Here is a 15,469-nt window from a genome sequence, read left to right as displayed (position 1 = left end):
GCTTTTGGCAGCAGAAAAGGGCTCTGAAATTGTAGCTTTTTGCAGCTGGCAAGGAGGTCTACTTTGGTCCAGTGGTGATGGGCAATGGGTATTTGGGAGCGTTCCAGGCCTCTTATGTGGGTGGAGAAGGAATTAAAAGGTTGTGGTGCCCTGGGATGCAGCTGGGACTCTGGTGGAGTATTCTCACTGTTGGCATGCTCGGCTGTTGGTAATGGAAGATAAAGATGGCCCACGTTGGGGAACCTTCCTCCCATTCTGCCCTGTTTGGGGAAAGGAAAAGAAGCCTCAAGTATTTGACTGTTTGTTTCTTTGTCTGCAGCAGATCAACCAAGACTTGAACATCCAGCTGCTAAAGGATGGCTATCGGTTAGATGAGATCCCAGATGATGAGGACCTCGACCTAATCCCCCCTAAATCAGTCAACCCCACCTGCATGTGCTGCCAAGCCACCTCCTCCACCGCTTGCCACATCCAGTAATGAGGACGGCAGGCTGAGATCAGTGCTTTCCACTATAACTGTAAAACTTAACAGCCATTGCTTCCTCCTATGGTAGGACGTGCACCTCTTTGTGTTCATGGAGCCAGGAGAAACCAAAACTCCATTTTGTGGGCGGTGGATGAGTTATTTTAAGCTCTGGTTAACAGATATAAGCTGCTCGGCCTGAGACATTGGCTGGTCTGGGAAGCCAAGGCAAATGGGTCCGGTAATCCCTCGGTCTATGCAGGCTCTGGGTCCGGTGTGTAATATGTATGTTCTGGATTGAAAAGGATCAGATATGGCTGCAGTTAATCCTACTCGTCACAGCTAATCCAACTGCAAGTTCAGCTCTGAGATGCAAGGTCTTTCTAACCGGGGGAAGGTCAGTTTGTAATTCATTCCCCAAAACTGATCAGTTTGTGCCAACCAAAACTGTACCTAGGTAGGAACAGAGTGAAGTGTTGTAGTGTGGCAGTGCTGCCAGCCAGGAGTGATCAGTCACACACAAACAGAATGCGTAGGTGGCATTTCATTCTGGGTTCATACCAAACTGGACTTGGACGTTCTTGTCACAAACTGGATGTAGTCAATTGTCATTTCCATATCAAATTAGCCCCAAACAGATAAAATTCTTCCCTCAGTCCATCCATGCCCCTCCTGAATTTAGTTTATTCCTGGAAGTAAATATTCCATATCTCTGAATTCAGTCTAGCATATTTATTAGGTTTTGCTTCCGTTGTTTAGGGAGAATTTTGGGAGCCCACCTGTGGCAAAAATCTCAATCCTTGTTCATTTCAGTTAAAAATATGAATATACCTAAGAAGAATCATAATTATGCAGTCATGGGGCTTATCTTCATGTCCCAGAGAGTTGATGCTACCACAATCAATACAGCCAGTTTATCGTGTCTGCTTATCACATCTACTTCAACTATGCTATTCCCCAGCTCCAACTTTGGCGGGGGGTGGGGGCGTAGATTAGGTGTTAAGGTTAATACCCAAAAAGCAAGTTGAAGAAAGCACATGGGTTTTACAGTACACAGAAGTTCACAATATCTTGATTTGGATCCTATTCAGGACTACAGATGAGAAGTCTCTGTGCAGGGCAGTGCATTTAGGCCTGCCGTACGTTAGCAGGAAAAGCAACTTCCCACAACAAGAGGACAGAGCAGCTTTACTTCTTAAGAAAAACAAAGAAAACCGCTGTCATCCCACCTCTCTCCTTTTCTGAGGCCAGGTCTACACTAGACTTGAAAGACAATTTTAGACACGCAATTCTAGCTACAGTAATTGTGTAGCTAGAATTGCCATAGTGGAAATCAACTTTTTTGACTGTCTTCATTAAGGACAGTCAACAGGAGCATTTCTTCCATCGACATCCCTTACTCCTTGCAATAGTGAGGAGTACAGGGGTTGAACGCCAACCCTAGACAAATTGATTTTGCATGTCTTTACCAGACACATGAAATCAAACCCCAGAAGATCGACCCTGACTGGGTCGATCTTCACAGACATGTCTACAAGCCCTGAGACAGGCTTAGCTTGTGTTCGGGTTGTGCCACTACTGACAGAGCAGCTGTGTTTGCATGATATTGTGCGTGTTCAGGAAATGTGCCTCTAAGATAGTTCATTTACTACTTCACCAATGCAGGCTTGTTTTTAATGTGAGTGAATTTCCTGAATTTTGAAGCCTATTGGCCTATTCCTGGTATTTTGTCTAAACGTATGGCACAAAAAGGGTCCAAGAGTCCAGTGAATGTAGGGCCTGCACTTGTTGTGCCATCAGACTAAATTCTTTGACATGAAACACGACTGCATCTTCTTCTGCCTTGTCAGCTGACAAAGACTACCGGCCTTGCTTCTAGTGCTTGCTGCCGGTACTGGGGATGAGAATATGTGAGGAAAACTAGTCTCAACTTCTTCTGGGAATTCCTTCATAAGGCCATACGTGGGCGAAAATATCTCCTTCCTGGAATACAAAATCCTTGTGTAAAAGGTAGATGCAGTCAATTGAATCTTTAAAAGGACACTGTCAGCTGCTTTTAATGGCTTTAGTCGCTGTCTGCTTTTCCTCTGTGTGTTGCAAGATGGAGTGTGATCAAGTGGTCTGAGCACAGGATTGGTGCACGGGGCTCCAGGGTTCTGAGCGCCAGCTCCACCATTCACATTTGTGGCCTTGAGTAAGTCTCCCAAAGTGTGTTTTCCCCATCTGTAAAAAGGCAACATGCTTACGTACCTCACAGGGCATTGTGAGTGTTACTTGCAGTTATTTATAGCTCTTTTACATCTGTAAGTGCACACTCTCCTTTGCAAATCCTCCAAGACTTTTGCAGTCTGAAAATTCCTCTCTTGATCTTGTCCCTTTTAATCAATTGGCAACTCCTGAGGTGGAAGTTTTCCCAAACGTTTCTAGAGAAGGACAATCTCTCACGGCCCCCATTTGCTCACTGCTTCCATTGCGCGCTCGCTTCTTCTCTGCTGCCTGCAGGTATGGCGCTCGGCTTTGGGAGTAACCACTCAGATGAGGAGCTCTCACAAAATGGGCTGAGGTGACTTTTTATTGTGGGAAGTAATGAATAGAGAATGTGGCCACATTTTGAACAGGGTCAAATTAAATATTAAAATTATCTGACAGTGTCCCTTTAAAAGGCTGTATTCATTCAGACTTTCAGACTGCTGATGCGCACTTTCTAGTCTGGGTCTGCTTAGTGTAGTATGTATATGAACACCATCACTTCATGCTCTGGGTCGGCATTCATAGCGTCAGGCAGGGCTGCTCAAACTGCCCAATGAGTCAGGGGCCTGAGAGCTCTGAATCTAATTTGCACTGAAATACAGTGATGTGGCCCATGCCAGACTACAAGTCCCAGCATGCAAAGCCCCTGCTCTTGTACCCTGATGCCTTTGAATGTCACTCGAGATGGAGCACTGCATGCTGAGATGAATAGCCTTCCTGGGCTGTCTCCACCATTTTAAAGAATAGACGTCACCTGCTGACATGGGACTGTTGCCCCCAAATAGCAGGAACCAAATGCTCTTCTTTCCTTTCCTTTCCTTTACATTGTTTTCAGCCTCTCACCCCAAATGCATTATTTTAATACCCCAGCCCAGAACACACACACCACCCTTTGGGTTGTGAAATAAGCACCTGCTTCCAAGTTAACCCTTTTGAATCTGTGTGAGAGGAGATGCTTAGTGTTTGTGAAGGCCGATAGGAAGGAGGCAAGGACTATGTTTAAACATTAACTACGCTACAAATCCTTCCATGGTATCTGTAAACCATAGTCTGTGGTGAGTGCTTTCTACAGACGTAAGAAAACCACGCTGCATTATTTCATTCCCCATTCACAGAGGGGTTTGGTTGCACAAACAGCTGGCTTAGCATGATCAGTACAGATCCATAAAATGGAAAATTTTGGCTTCTCCTCACTCTATGTTTTGTGTCCATGTATTTCACCAGGGGTGGTAAACTAGCTGGGGTAGAGAAAAGCAGCTATCAATTTTTAGAATCAGGAAGGCTGAACGCATTGAGAGAATGCACCGGGGCCTATTATAGAAAGTTGACCAATAACTCTGCCCCATTACAGCTTCCTATGTTGCTTATGGACTTTTGGTCTTAAAGGCCTCGGTGGGAGCCTGGGGAGGGATATTAATCTGATTAATGGCTGGTTAAGCCTAGATCTCCCTACATGGCCACACTTTGGTTCAGTGGATGGCTTCTCTTGCCTCATGCCACTCAAAGGGAATTAGACCATGCCAGCAGTTACTGGCTATGCCCCTGGAGATTCTCAGCCGCAGATCCATCCACAATTTCAAGGTGACCATAGTTACACTAAATCACATGGCATTCTCGAGTCCTTCTTTATCAAAAGTCCCATCTGCCATCCCAAAGCCTTGAGGGTGAGTCACAACTCCACAGAGTGTGAAAGCCTATTTCACCACTCCCTGGAATTACCACACAGATGCTGGTTCTCTAACAAGTTGGAAAAATGTTCCTATATTGACCCTGGGGCCCCACAAGTTTGTCCACTTGATGCTACTCGCGTCAAGCCACTTCTGCTTGATGCGTATTAACGTTCTTAATTTTAGTCATCAAGAAAACATAGTGGAGTTTAATCAGATCCTTTCCTGTGTGTTCGGTGTTAACTTCCATCTTGACTCCAATATGTGAGGCCTCTGCATGCAGATTTGGCTCTTCCTCTGCGATGAAATTTGCCCCCTTTCCAAAGATTAACACCATGAATAGTGAATCTACCTTTCTGCCATGTTGGGCTGGGCAAGTGACAGTCTCTGTGTGGTGTATTGCTCCCGTTGAAGGTTTATATACTCCACATGCCCACTGTGAAGTTCTGTCTATCCTCAATATCTGTGAGTCCCCTACACAGATCCTCTTTGTATCTGCACCCTTCTGTAGCCCAATTTGTGATTCTGTGCAGGGCAGATTGGGACCAAATGACCTTGTATTGTGGATTGCAGTATAGTACCCAAAATGGGATGATTCTGATTCGTTCTTAGTCTGTTTCTTCTACTTCTTTGTCACCAAAAGCAATTATGTAGAAAAGGTCAGTCAATGCACTGAACAGTCACCTGTTTGAGGATCTTTGTGTCCAGCTCCCTGTGTGCCACCAGGTCCTGGGAGCCCTGTGGAGGCTGTTGGTCAGATCAGCATTGTGCAACTCTGAAGAGGAGTCAAATGCCACCTGAAAAAGAAGAGGGGACATGATGGGGAGTTTTCAGGTGTTTAGAAGTAGCATAAAGCTGTGGGAATCCTTTGGAGTCAGGAGGGGAGGCTGAGGGAGTCAGGCTGAGCTGGGGAAGAAAGAGGAAAACTCAGCTGATGACAAAGTGCTGTCATCTTGTGAGGAGCTTGGCTCAGAGGCTTCTCAACCACCGCACTAATTTAGCAATGCAAACTGGAAAATGAAGCAGGGGGGCTTCCTGGTCACTAGCCAGTAGCCCTGACACCCCTTCTCATGCTGCAGGTATATATGGGGAGATCAAACGGAGGGGAGGAGGAAAGAAGGAAGGTTGTTGACATCTAACTAAGCTACTGGCCTTAGGCTTGTCGGATGAGATGTTTTCCTAGCTGTGAAGCCAGTCGTCAACGTTGGGAGAATACACTGAGTTCCTCTTCCATGCTGCTTACCTGGATTGTAGTTGAGATGTAGTATGCTCCAGCTAGGCTCTTCTCTTTAATCCTTCCTCTGCCCTTCTTGCCAGCATATTATTCTTTCAACCCAATGTGCCTTTGGGTCTGCTGTGCTGCTGGCTACCTTGTCTATGTCTGCCTGCTGCCAGGACACACGGCGGGGGGGGAAGGTAGCAGTGATGCAGTCTCCCCCTTGCTGGATTTGCCAGAATAGCACTGGGCGAGCCAGGCTAAATCTCACTGGCTTCACATCCGCAGTGTCCCAGCTTGCACCCTCATAGTGCAGGTGCTCCCCAGAGTCCTTACATCATGGTGGCTCTGGCACTGGTTCTTTGCAGCACCTGCAAAGGAGTCTGGGAAGGTCCACAAATGAGCTGCCTGTTTGTGCCTGACTGAGCAGACACAGGGAAGAGGCATTTCAAAGAGGAAACGCCCCAGCTGGATTGGTGGGAGGAGAGGAGGAGGCAGGGGTAGGGGATACAGCCAAGTGCCTTCATGACCTAGGGCAGGTACTGGTTGTCCAACCTAATCCGTTTGCGTAAGGTACTGCTACTGGGAGCAAATCTGGCTTGTGCTTGTGCACCTGGAAACCTGCCTGAGAGCCAGCTGGGGAAAAAAGATGCTAACTGCAGAAATCAGCTAATAATTAGGGTGGCATCCTGGTTAGGTTTACTATGACCTGGCCTCTGTCAAAGGCTGCCATTCTGTTTTACCAGGGTGATGAGGCTGCATTTATCATTGTCCAGGTCGTTTGGGATCCCTGGGTGGAAGGTGCTAGCGAGGGTGGGGGGAATAAAATGCAAAAACCACATTTAAAGCCATCAGATTGCTTTTCAAAACCCAAATCCATACCGAGCAGCTGTGCAGCTCTCCCTCCCTGCATGTCACAGTGTCTGAGGTTGCAAATGTGCCAGAAGGCCTCAGGATGGAGGCTACCAGAGGGATCGAACTGCACAGGGGTGAGCTCTTAGACAGGGTGTCTTTCCTAGCTGTACAGCTGCTGGCACTCTCACAGCCTGGGCCGCTGCTCTTCAGCTGCATGGAATGCGGGAGTGTGTCTGAGAGCCCAACAGCACTGTACTTGCACAGGACTGATGCCCTGCAGAGCAGGGGTGGGAGAGAGCAAGCTGGATGAATTGACCAATGGTGGAAATGAACAGCAGGGCAGCAGATCAGTGCGAGGGGGATTCTGTCTTTCGGTATAAATTAACACGCTCCTCCTTCCCTTGTCTCTCTGGCTCTCCCCTCAACTGCCCATTCTTCCTGCAAACCCGTACTGAATACGGCTACTGCTACAGAGAATTCAGTTTGCCTTGTCGTCTGAGCACGTATGGGCCACTTGTATGGCAAGCACTTGGATCAAAGTTATTTCTTACCTTGACTTCCCCCCTAAGATTCAGGAGGGATTTTTTTTCTCCTCACCCTGTATAAACAGAACGGTGTATATAGATGCCCAGGCAGAGCTGGCGTGCCAGTGTGTGTCACAACCAGTGTTAACCTGTAAGCTGTGCGCTTGTGTGGCAGCTTGGGGGGATTCAAATACCACCCAGCTGATTAGCAGAGCTCCCAGAGCTAGTTTTTTTTCTACTGTTGGTGCACATTTGTTCATGCCTCTGTGCACATAAAATTTATTCTGCATGTGGATGGAAAAAATTAGAGAGAACATTGGTCTTGCAGTGCTGAGTCCATGACTCCCATCCAAGTCATCTGCTGGTGCTCAGGATTTGTCCCTTTCTCTTGCGTGTGCCCTCCTTGGAAGGCGGGAGGTTGTGGTGGCATTGGGAGACAGCCATGGTGCTGCTTTTTGTCAATTTTAGTCAGCAGTTTCCTGTGTCTGAGAGTTTGCTTCAGGCTTAATTGCATCTCATTAGACAAACCTGCCTCTACTACCAGAGCTGTGAGCATGAGCATGGGAGGGCAGGGTTCATAAACAGGCAGGTGAGTTTGCCTAAAACCACTGTGACCTGGGGCAGTCTACTGCAGACTATCAGGGGAGCACGTCAGACACGCAGGATGCCGGCATCCATTCTTTTCCAGGAGGCTCAGTGTTAGCAGCTGGTAGCAGCTGGCACCTGACCCTCAAGCATTTGCCCATTTCTTTGTGTTGTGCAGGTTAAGTTGCAGTATTACAACCGCATCTCTCCAGGGTGTTGTGTCACCGTCTCCCACTGCAACTCTGGAGGCCCTCAAAGCTGTGCTGGACAGCCTGGGTTCCCAGCAACCTGCCTACAAGCATGCCAGTCATGCCTTCATTCAAGTACCCAGTTACTTTTCACAGGGTGACGCCTTCCAGTCCCACATTTTCTTCCAATCGTCTGTGCTGTAGTGTCCACTCCACCCAGGTGACAGTCTGCATGAGTCCCAGTACTAGGAGTTACTGTATTACCCTGCTCAGCCTCCGCAAGCGATGAAGTTCATTACCCCTTTAAAGCAACAATAGACTGCAGCCCGTGGACCTACCGCTCCTCTATCAATCATTGCACTAAGCTGGATTCATAGTTGAACTAAAATACGTTAATTAAACGAAAAGTCATAGGCCTAAGTGCGATAAGCCAACAAAAGGAAAATCTGCTTCTAAGAAGAAAACTTAACATCAGCAAATTACAAACCTCAGCTGCTTGGGCTGGAGGAGCCCCCATTCCGTGATTTCCAGAGCTCTGGCCCTGGAACCCTTGAACGATGGCTACCACGCTGGCTTTCTGCTGTCTCCTCCCAAAGTTCACGGACCCTGTTACGAGACGGGGAATACTATGATACTATGGCCAGTCAGTTGTTTGAGGTTCACACCCCCTGTTTGTACTGCCCCCGTAACCCTTTGACACATGGTCTTTGAAAAGTCAGCCCTGCCCACGTGCCTCTCTTCTGCTGTAAGTAGTTTCCTGGCCATCATCCCACTGTTTATCTAACCTGCTTCAAGAGGCAGCAGGAATGCTTCCTGGGGGAGTCCTGCTTCAATCCCATGTGACATTAAGTGGTGATCACAGAATCACAGGGCTGGAAGGGATCTTCCCCCCTTGCTCTCTGGAGGGTTTTATTTACCTTGCCTGTAAATTTCCTTTGCCTGGTCTTTGGTCACACCTTGTCTGAGTTCCATTGGACATGGATTCAGGCAAGCAGAATTACATTCCTTTCTGTGGAGCTCAAGCTTGACTTCCTTGACTTAAACCCTTGTCCTCTGGGTGGAGCGCAGGTCATCTACAAGTCTCCTCCACTTCACTCTGTCTCAGGACCAAACTTCTAGCTGTTGTTGTCCTTCAGTCTTGGTAGATCTTCTCCACATTGTCCGAGGTCCTCCTCTTTTGTGTGTTCCTTGTGGGTTCCACATGAGAGCTTGATGGACTGTGCTGGAGGATGGTTTTCTGAGAGTGTGGCCTAGCCATCCCCACTTTCTTCTCTTGATTTGAACCTCAAGTGGTTCTTGTTCTGCTCTGCTCCAAAGCTCCTCATTTGTGACAAAGTCTTGCCATTTGGTGCCAAGGTGATGTGCCAAAGGCATCTGTTTATGAATGGGTGTGGCTTGTAATTTGAAGATTTTTTTAGTACACCAGGTCAATGAGAGCACATTTGTAGCTCATGTCTATAAAGTCCTTGATGGATTTACTGTGCAGATGGCAATGGGTCTCTGCGCTAACATCTCTCCTCCTGTGGTATCTCAGGGTCTGTGACATCTATAGGACAGCAGCATGCAAACCATGTCCCACACAGAATGTCACTGGCCACTTGCTGGAATGCCAAAGGCCTGCCAGCTGATGGGGATTAAATGGAGCAGATTGGCCTGGTCTGTGCAGGCTGTGAATACCCAGCATGAGTGAGACTAGACAGTATTGCATTGGGCTGCCTGGAATGTCGCTGTCAGGGACTTCCAGGGTTTCCTGTAAGCCACACTTGTGTGCAAAGGGGAAGGCAGCCCTGGGAGTAGGACACAAGAACTTCGGGATTTGCGGGCTGCATTTTGGCAGCTCCTTTTGGCCACCTTGTCACAGCCTTCTCCTGCAGCTGCAGGTAGCAGGTCCTCACAGCCTTCTCCTGCACAGCCTTCTCCTGCAGCTGCAGGTAGCAGGTCCTCACAGCCTTCTCCTGCACAGCCTTCTCCTGCAGCTGCAGGCAGTAGGTCCTCACAGCCTTCTCCTGCACAGCCTTCTCCTGCAGCTGCAGGTAGCAGGTCCTCACAGCCTTCTCCTGCACAGCCTTCTCCTGCAGCTGCAGGTAGCAGGTCCTCACAGGATCTTCCCAATCCAGTGGGATTTGCCTGTGGGAGCTTGGGCCAAGCCCAATTCCATCTTTTCCTCCTGCGACGTGCTTCAGTGAGAGACGGATTTGTGTTTGGAACAAGCAAGTCTTGCCAGCGGTCCCTGGCCTGTGACGCAGCTATTTCCATAGTAACAAATTATGATCTAAGCAGTGGAAATACGCCAAGTGAGGGGACAGTACGATGCAGCCTTCGTTGCAGTGAGGCTGCCTCAGAGCCATCACAACAGGCGTTACAAAAGCAAAAGCACCCAGGAGGTGCAGCACTGAGATGATTCTCCTTGCCTGTAGGAACGTCTGCTCCCACAGTTGCATTTTCTTGTCTGCCTGTTCATTTGATTCTGCCCTTTCCTGGTACTGCACTACTCTGATGCCTAGACTGTGTGTCCCTGTTAACTCCATCTTCCTGCTTTAGGGAGAGGCTCCTTCCAAAAGGATAAAAGAATCAGTGTTTACCAATCACTTTCGAGGTGATGCGCGCGTGCTCCCTCTCTCTCTCTCACACACACACACACACACACACACACACACACTCTCTCTCTCTCTCTCTCTCTCTCTCTCTCTCTCTCTCTCTCTCTCTCTTTCTGTTTCGCTTACTGCCAATTACTTGTATTGAAGAGTTCCCATGCACAGTGGCAGAGGTGGATTAACTTCTATTCCCTAGGGGATTTAGCCAGTTCTGGCAGTTAGCGCTCAAAGCAAATCAAAGTGGGCATTAGGCCAGAGGGAGAGCTTACAAGTAAACTGATGGTGGAGTGGCAGGAATAAGCTTTGATTTCCCTTGAACAAACTGAGTCCCCATCTGCTCCGTAATGTGTTCTGATGGCTACTGTGGTACCCCAAAAATTGGTGTCTCTCATCGATGCAGCAGGACAGAGACCCCACTGGCTCTACAGAAGCCTTGTCTGACGTCCCCATGTATAAAAGCAGCATCGTATTAAAACAGACCCTGCTCGTCTCTCCCATGTAAGGCTGCTTTAGCCACTGAACTCAGCACTCAGAGCTCATGCTCCACACGAGATGGGTCCGACCTTCACCGTTCTGTCCCAGGCCCACAGTCCTTGGCATTCAGGGAGATTTGGATCCAGCTCATTTCTACTTCTATGTAATAACAAGAATGTCTCATGTAGCAGTGGCACAAATGGACATTGGAATACAAGTAGTTATCATCCTTCCTTCAGGTTAAGGTTTTCCCTCGGCAGGGGAGGTGTTTCCTACTCTCCCTCTTCTCTCAGTCCCAAAAGTTGTGTTGTGAGAACATCTGGGTGGAGGCGCCGTCCATCTCTCCCTTCCGGGCTATTCATGGAGTAAATTGGAGATGCCGCTAGAGTGATCCAGGGAGCTTCTTCTAACGGGTGCTGTTCAGTCTAGCTAGCTCGGGTCTTGCCACTCCTGGGCCAAGTCCCAAGAGGAGATTCCAAGCAGGAGTTCGCAAACATCTGCAGAAGGTTACAAAATCAAAGTAAGCAATCAGTTTTGGCAGCTGGCTTCTCCCTGACATGAACACCCTTGCTCCCATTGCAGACCAGGTTACTTTTGTGCCGTGTAACATCCATCAACTCTGAAGTGCCGATCATCATGTAGACCTTAATTGGACAAAAAGCCTTTCAGCTTTTAGGATGTTGAATTGCAAATGGATGCTGCTCTCTTTTAGGCAATACAGGAGTCAGACCAGAACCAGAGCATTGGATCCAAAGCTCTTTGGATTCAGAGGGAGTTTGATCAGAGATGTGAACTCTCAGAGCCAGACACACCTCGCACTGTAGTACAGATGGTAGTCACATGGATTCACAGCTCCTGCGAGGGAGGTGCATGGTGAATGGTCAATCAGTGAGCTCCATGCTATGTTAGGTCATGTCCGCATCTTGATGTGCCCTGCAAGGAAATCAGACTTCCTGATAAGATCGTAGTTTTGTGGTAGAAGGATCTCATGAAAACTCTTAAGTTTCTATAGCGGTGAAGTGGAAAGTTTTTTGCACATTTTTAACCATTTTTACTCCTTCCGTGGGGGTTCCTGAGCCTTTGGTTTATTAAAGAAGAAAATGAACCACCACTTTACTAGCATTCTAGAGGGTTCTGAAGGCAGGAATTATCTTGCATGTGATGACGTTCTGTGTGGTAACATGCTACTTGCAAATCTCATTGTACATACTGTAGATGAGTCACCTTGTGCTCTGCATAGGGCGGGGGTGGGAGATATGATGCTGACCCTCGCATCAGACAGCTTCAGTGTCCCAAAACCAGAGAATCAAACAAGGGAAGGGGTGGGAAGGGAGAATACGGCAGCAACAATAAAAGTATAATTAGTTGTAACAGGTTAACTTTGGTATCTGTGTCCAGTGGTTAGCTCTAGAATTGCAAGCCTTGTTATATTGCACACCCCCTCCACTCATACCTCTGTCTCCAGAGTTGCTGTTGTCATTGTTTTCTTCTTATGAACTAGTGATGAATGACAGATCGTTGCATCAGAATGGCTCTCAGACCAGTTCTGCTTCCTTCCCGACCCAAAGCCAAGAGAATAGAGCAGCAAGGAATTGTCGACCATCACTAGCTTGGGTTTATTCACTGGGGGGTTCTTTTCTCCCCTCTGTTTTTAAACTTCCTTATCTGAACACACACACAAAATCATCATCTTCAAGTACTTAAAAGGGGGTAGGTGGGTAGGAGTCACTTGTCATCTTCCAGAAGGTCCACCGGCACCTTGCAGACGTGCACCTTACTAGAAACGTATTTGGTTGATGTAGGCAAGATCTGGCATTGCCTCTCCTTGCATACACGGCAGCTGATGAGACTCCACCTGTAAAAGCTGGTAGAAAGTAGCTACTGTCCCTTTTTATTATGTGCAGGGAGTGGGGAATATTTTGCACTAAGATTATTTGCTAACTGTGAAATGGCCAATTTACAGGGTTCATTAATACCCAGGATTAATCTGACATGGCAGAGTTCTACTCAGGCAGGTATATAGCCTTTGCATTCATTGCAATGGAAAATGCTTTGGCTTTATCTGTGCTGTGGGTCAAAGAGTATGCAGTGATTGTGCCCCTTCTGAGGGGGTTAAGCAGGCCTCTGCTTTCAGCAGTGTTCTGTTCATATCCATTGTTGGGGAGTACAGAAGTACAGGAGAGCCGAATCCTACATTGTGTCCAGAGCCATCTTAAAGGTAAGCCTCTTGTGTTCTGCACTACAAACCGTGTCAAAGCATTCCCAAGATATCAATTCACTGCATGAAGTCTGAGGCAGCTGAGGACCGGAGGTGTTGGTGGGTCACTGGAATGGATCTCTTTCTGGACACTTGACTGGAACTTCCTTCTCGTGGTGAGAACTCCTGCCCTCTCCGTTGGTCTTTGACCAAGAGATGAATTTCCATCCCCATCTGACTCTTGGGTGTGCTGAGATGTAGCTGAAACTGCCAAATACAAAATCACGTTCAGTAAAAGGTTTGGCCTAACCAATCATTTAATTAGAAAGAGGAGATGATTTTCATAGCTTGGCCTTGTTCCATGCTAAGAAACTGCTAATCAATCAGCACAGCCAAGTATATTTAACGCCACGCTTCACTTGGCCACTGGGTTTGTTCCTGGTTTTGGTTTGTTTCCGGTTTTGGTTTGTTTCCACTCTGGAAGCATCAGCCCATATTTTCTAAAGAATGGGTTTTAATTTTCCTTTCCTGTTCCGAACATGTAGCACTCTGTTGTACTTCCACTCCTGTCTGTGTAGAGTATTGCCTTAAACAGACCAGTTGTGTTGTGTTTTGGTTTTGGTTTTTTTTTTTTTTTTACTGTCAGTTTTATGCATTAATTTATTTTCAAATGTGTTTTCTGGAGAACATGAACTGTGTATAATATTTTTTTAACATTTCATTGCAGTATTTATCATTGTTACTGGTTGTGTGTAGTGTAACAGAATTAACGATATTAAAACGCATACATATGAAACCGGTGTCCTTCATTGGAAAGAGCTGGGCTGGCTGTTGGAAGAGATGGAAGGATTTCTCTTGCAGCAGCAGTAACAACATACATGTGTTATTAAAACAACACTAAAGTCCCTGTATCTAAACACATTTGGTGTGCACATGACCACTAGCGATGACGAGCACCTGACTTTTGTGGTGCTGGGACTCCAGAATCCATGTTGTGGAGTTAAACCTCTAAGGAAAAATCAGACTATAAAAGCAGTAGCTACAGTATTCTTTGGTGTGCTGTGTCCCAGGAGCTATTGGCAGCATTGGAAGTGAATGATGGGGTAAGATCCCTAACCAGGGAGATGCTCACTCACAGCTTCAACTGATGTGCAGACTCTGGCTCAAGAAGGAACTTTCCCCAGGGATCTATTAGCGCAGAGAGCAGAATTTTCACTTTCTGAGTCATGGAGTGAGACTCCATCATTGGTGTCCAGTGTGTCTGTTTCACATGATCATCTTCCCACATGATAGAGGGTTTGGGGGCTGTTCAGGGCTTCCCTTCACAGGCTTCTCTCTGGAGAAGGAAATCCGGAGATGATGATTTCTTTTTCTTGGCAGACACAGTTTTTATTTTGTGCAGTTTAGGAAGAACTTTAGCCCAGCAAGGGTGGTCACAGCTCACCTATCCCACTGCAGGATAAACTTGCTAAGGCAGCAACCATCAACTAGCACATTTCATGCAAAATGCACTCCCCCTTGAAAGAGGAGGTAGATGCATTTCCTTAGTAGTCCAACCCTAGTGTAAAGCAGGGATAGGACTAGCTATCTTCACTTCATGTCCCAAACTGAGCACAAAAATAGAAAACTAGAGCAGAGTTGCTCTAGTCTAGTCTGTTTGCAATGTTGTTGTAGCCATGTTGGTCCCAGGATGCAAGAGAGACAAGGTTGGTAGGGTAAGATCTTCCATTTAAAAAAAAAATTACCCGAGCCATGTTGTCTTTCTGAACACTGTAATTCAGTTGGATATACAGCTGGTGACTGCTCTTGCAAGTCCAAAGCAGATTAACCCCTCAGCACTAGTGTTGCCTGTAAGCTGAGCACTCGTACAGTTGCTCAGGAGAAATTCAGATGCCGGCCTGCTGATTAGCAGAGCACCCACAGCTAGGTTTGTGTTTCTATTGGTGGTGCACATTCGCACATCTTGGTGCACAAAAATTTATTCCACATGTGGATGGAAAAGATTAGAGGGAACATTGCTCAGCACCTGTGGGACACTTCTGCAGATTCAACCTCTCTACTCCAACACCCGTGGGACCTGCTTGGTGCCAAATGACAGAATTTGCTGGACCACGAGAAGTCAATATTGTCCAGCAGTATGACCAACACTTCCTCTGCTTACTGGGCTCTTAGAAGATATTTAGGGGTAAATTACAGCTAAATAACAGCACAGAACCCGGAGAGTCAGGACTGGTGGCTGGAAGCAAATTTTATGGGACCACAGGGAATTTGGCCACACCCATGATGAGTGGTCATCTGGCTAACTAAAACCATGCCGGATTGCAGATGATGTCGCACGAGAGAGAGTGCTGGCCTAGAGAGGTTCAACTTGTACCTCCAACAAGTTCTTGCTCTGGGAAGACCAAAGTGTGCCTCCTGGAGATCATTAATGTGTGACCAGCTAGCTGGCCCTAGTG

At 47.2% G+C, this 15,469-nt stretch overlaps 1 protein-coding gene across 2 annotated transcripts in view; it reads left to right on the top strand.

The window, feature by feature from the left end:
- Nucleotides 1-13,927, top strand: part of FAM219A (family with sequence similarity 219 member A) — a 153,722-nt gene extending 139,795 nt beyond the window's left edge. Inside the window, exon 6 of one of the 2 annotated variants that reach the window (XM_074995858.1) lies at nt 323-13,927. In XM_074995858.1, coding sequence (XP_074851959.1) covers nt 323-478 — 156 coding nt within the window. In that variant the 3' untranslated portion in view covers nt 479-13,927. Of the gene's footprint in view, nt 1-319 lie in introns of both variants that reach the window. The other variant, XM_074995857.1, reaches the window with a different exon arrangement.
- Nucleotides 13,928-15,469: the final 1,542 nt, after the last annotated feature.

This window comes from Carettochelys insculpta, chromosome 5 (genome assembly GCF_033958435.1).
Source record: "Carettochelys insculpta isolate YL-2023 chromosome 5, ASM3395843v1, whole genome shotgun sequence".
NCBI lineage: Eukaryota > Metazoa > Chordata > Testudines > Carettochelyidae > Carettochelys > Carettochelys insculpta.
Note: the sequence above shows the minus strand (reverse complement) of the source record. Positions and strands in the feature narration are given on the sequence as shown.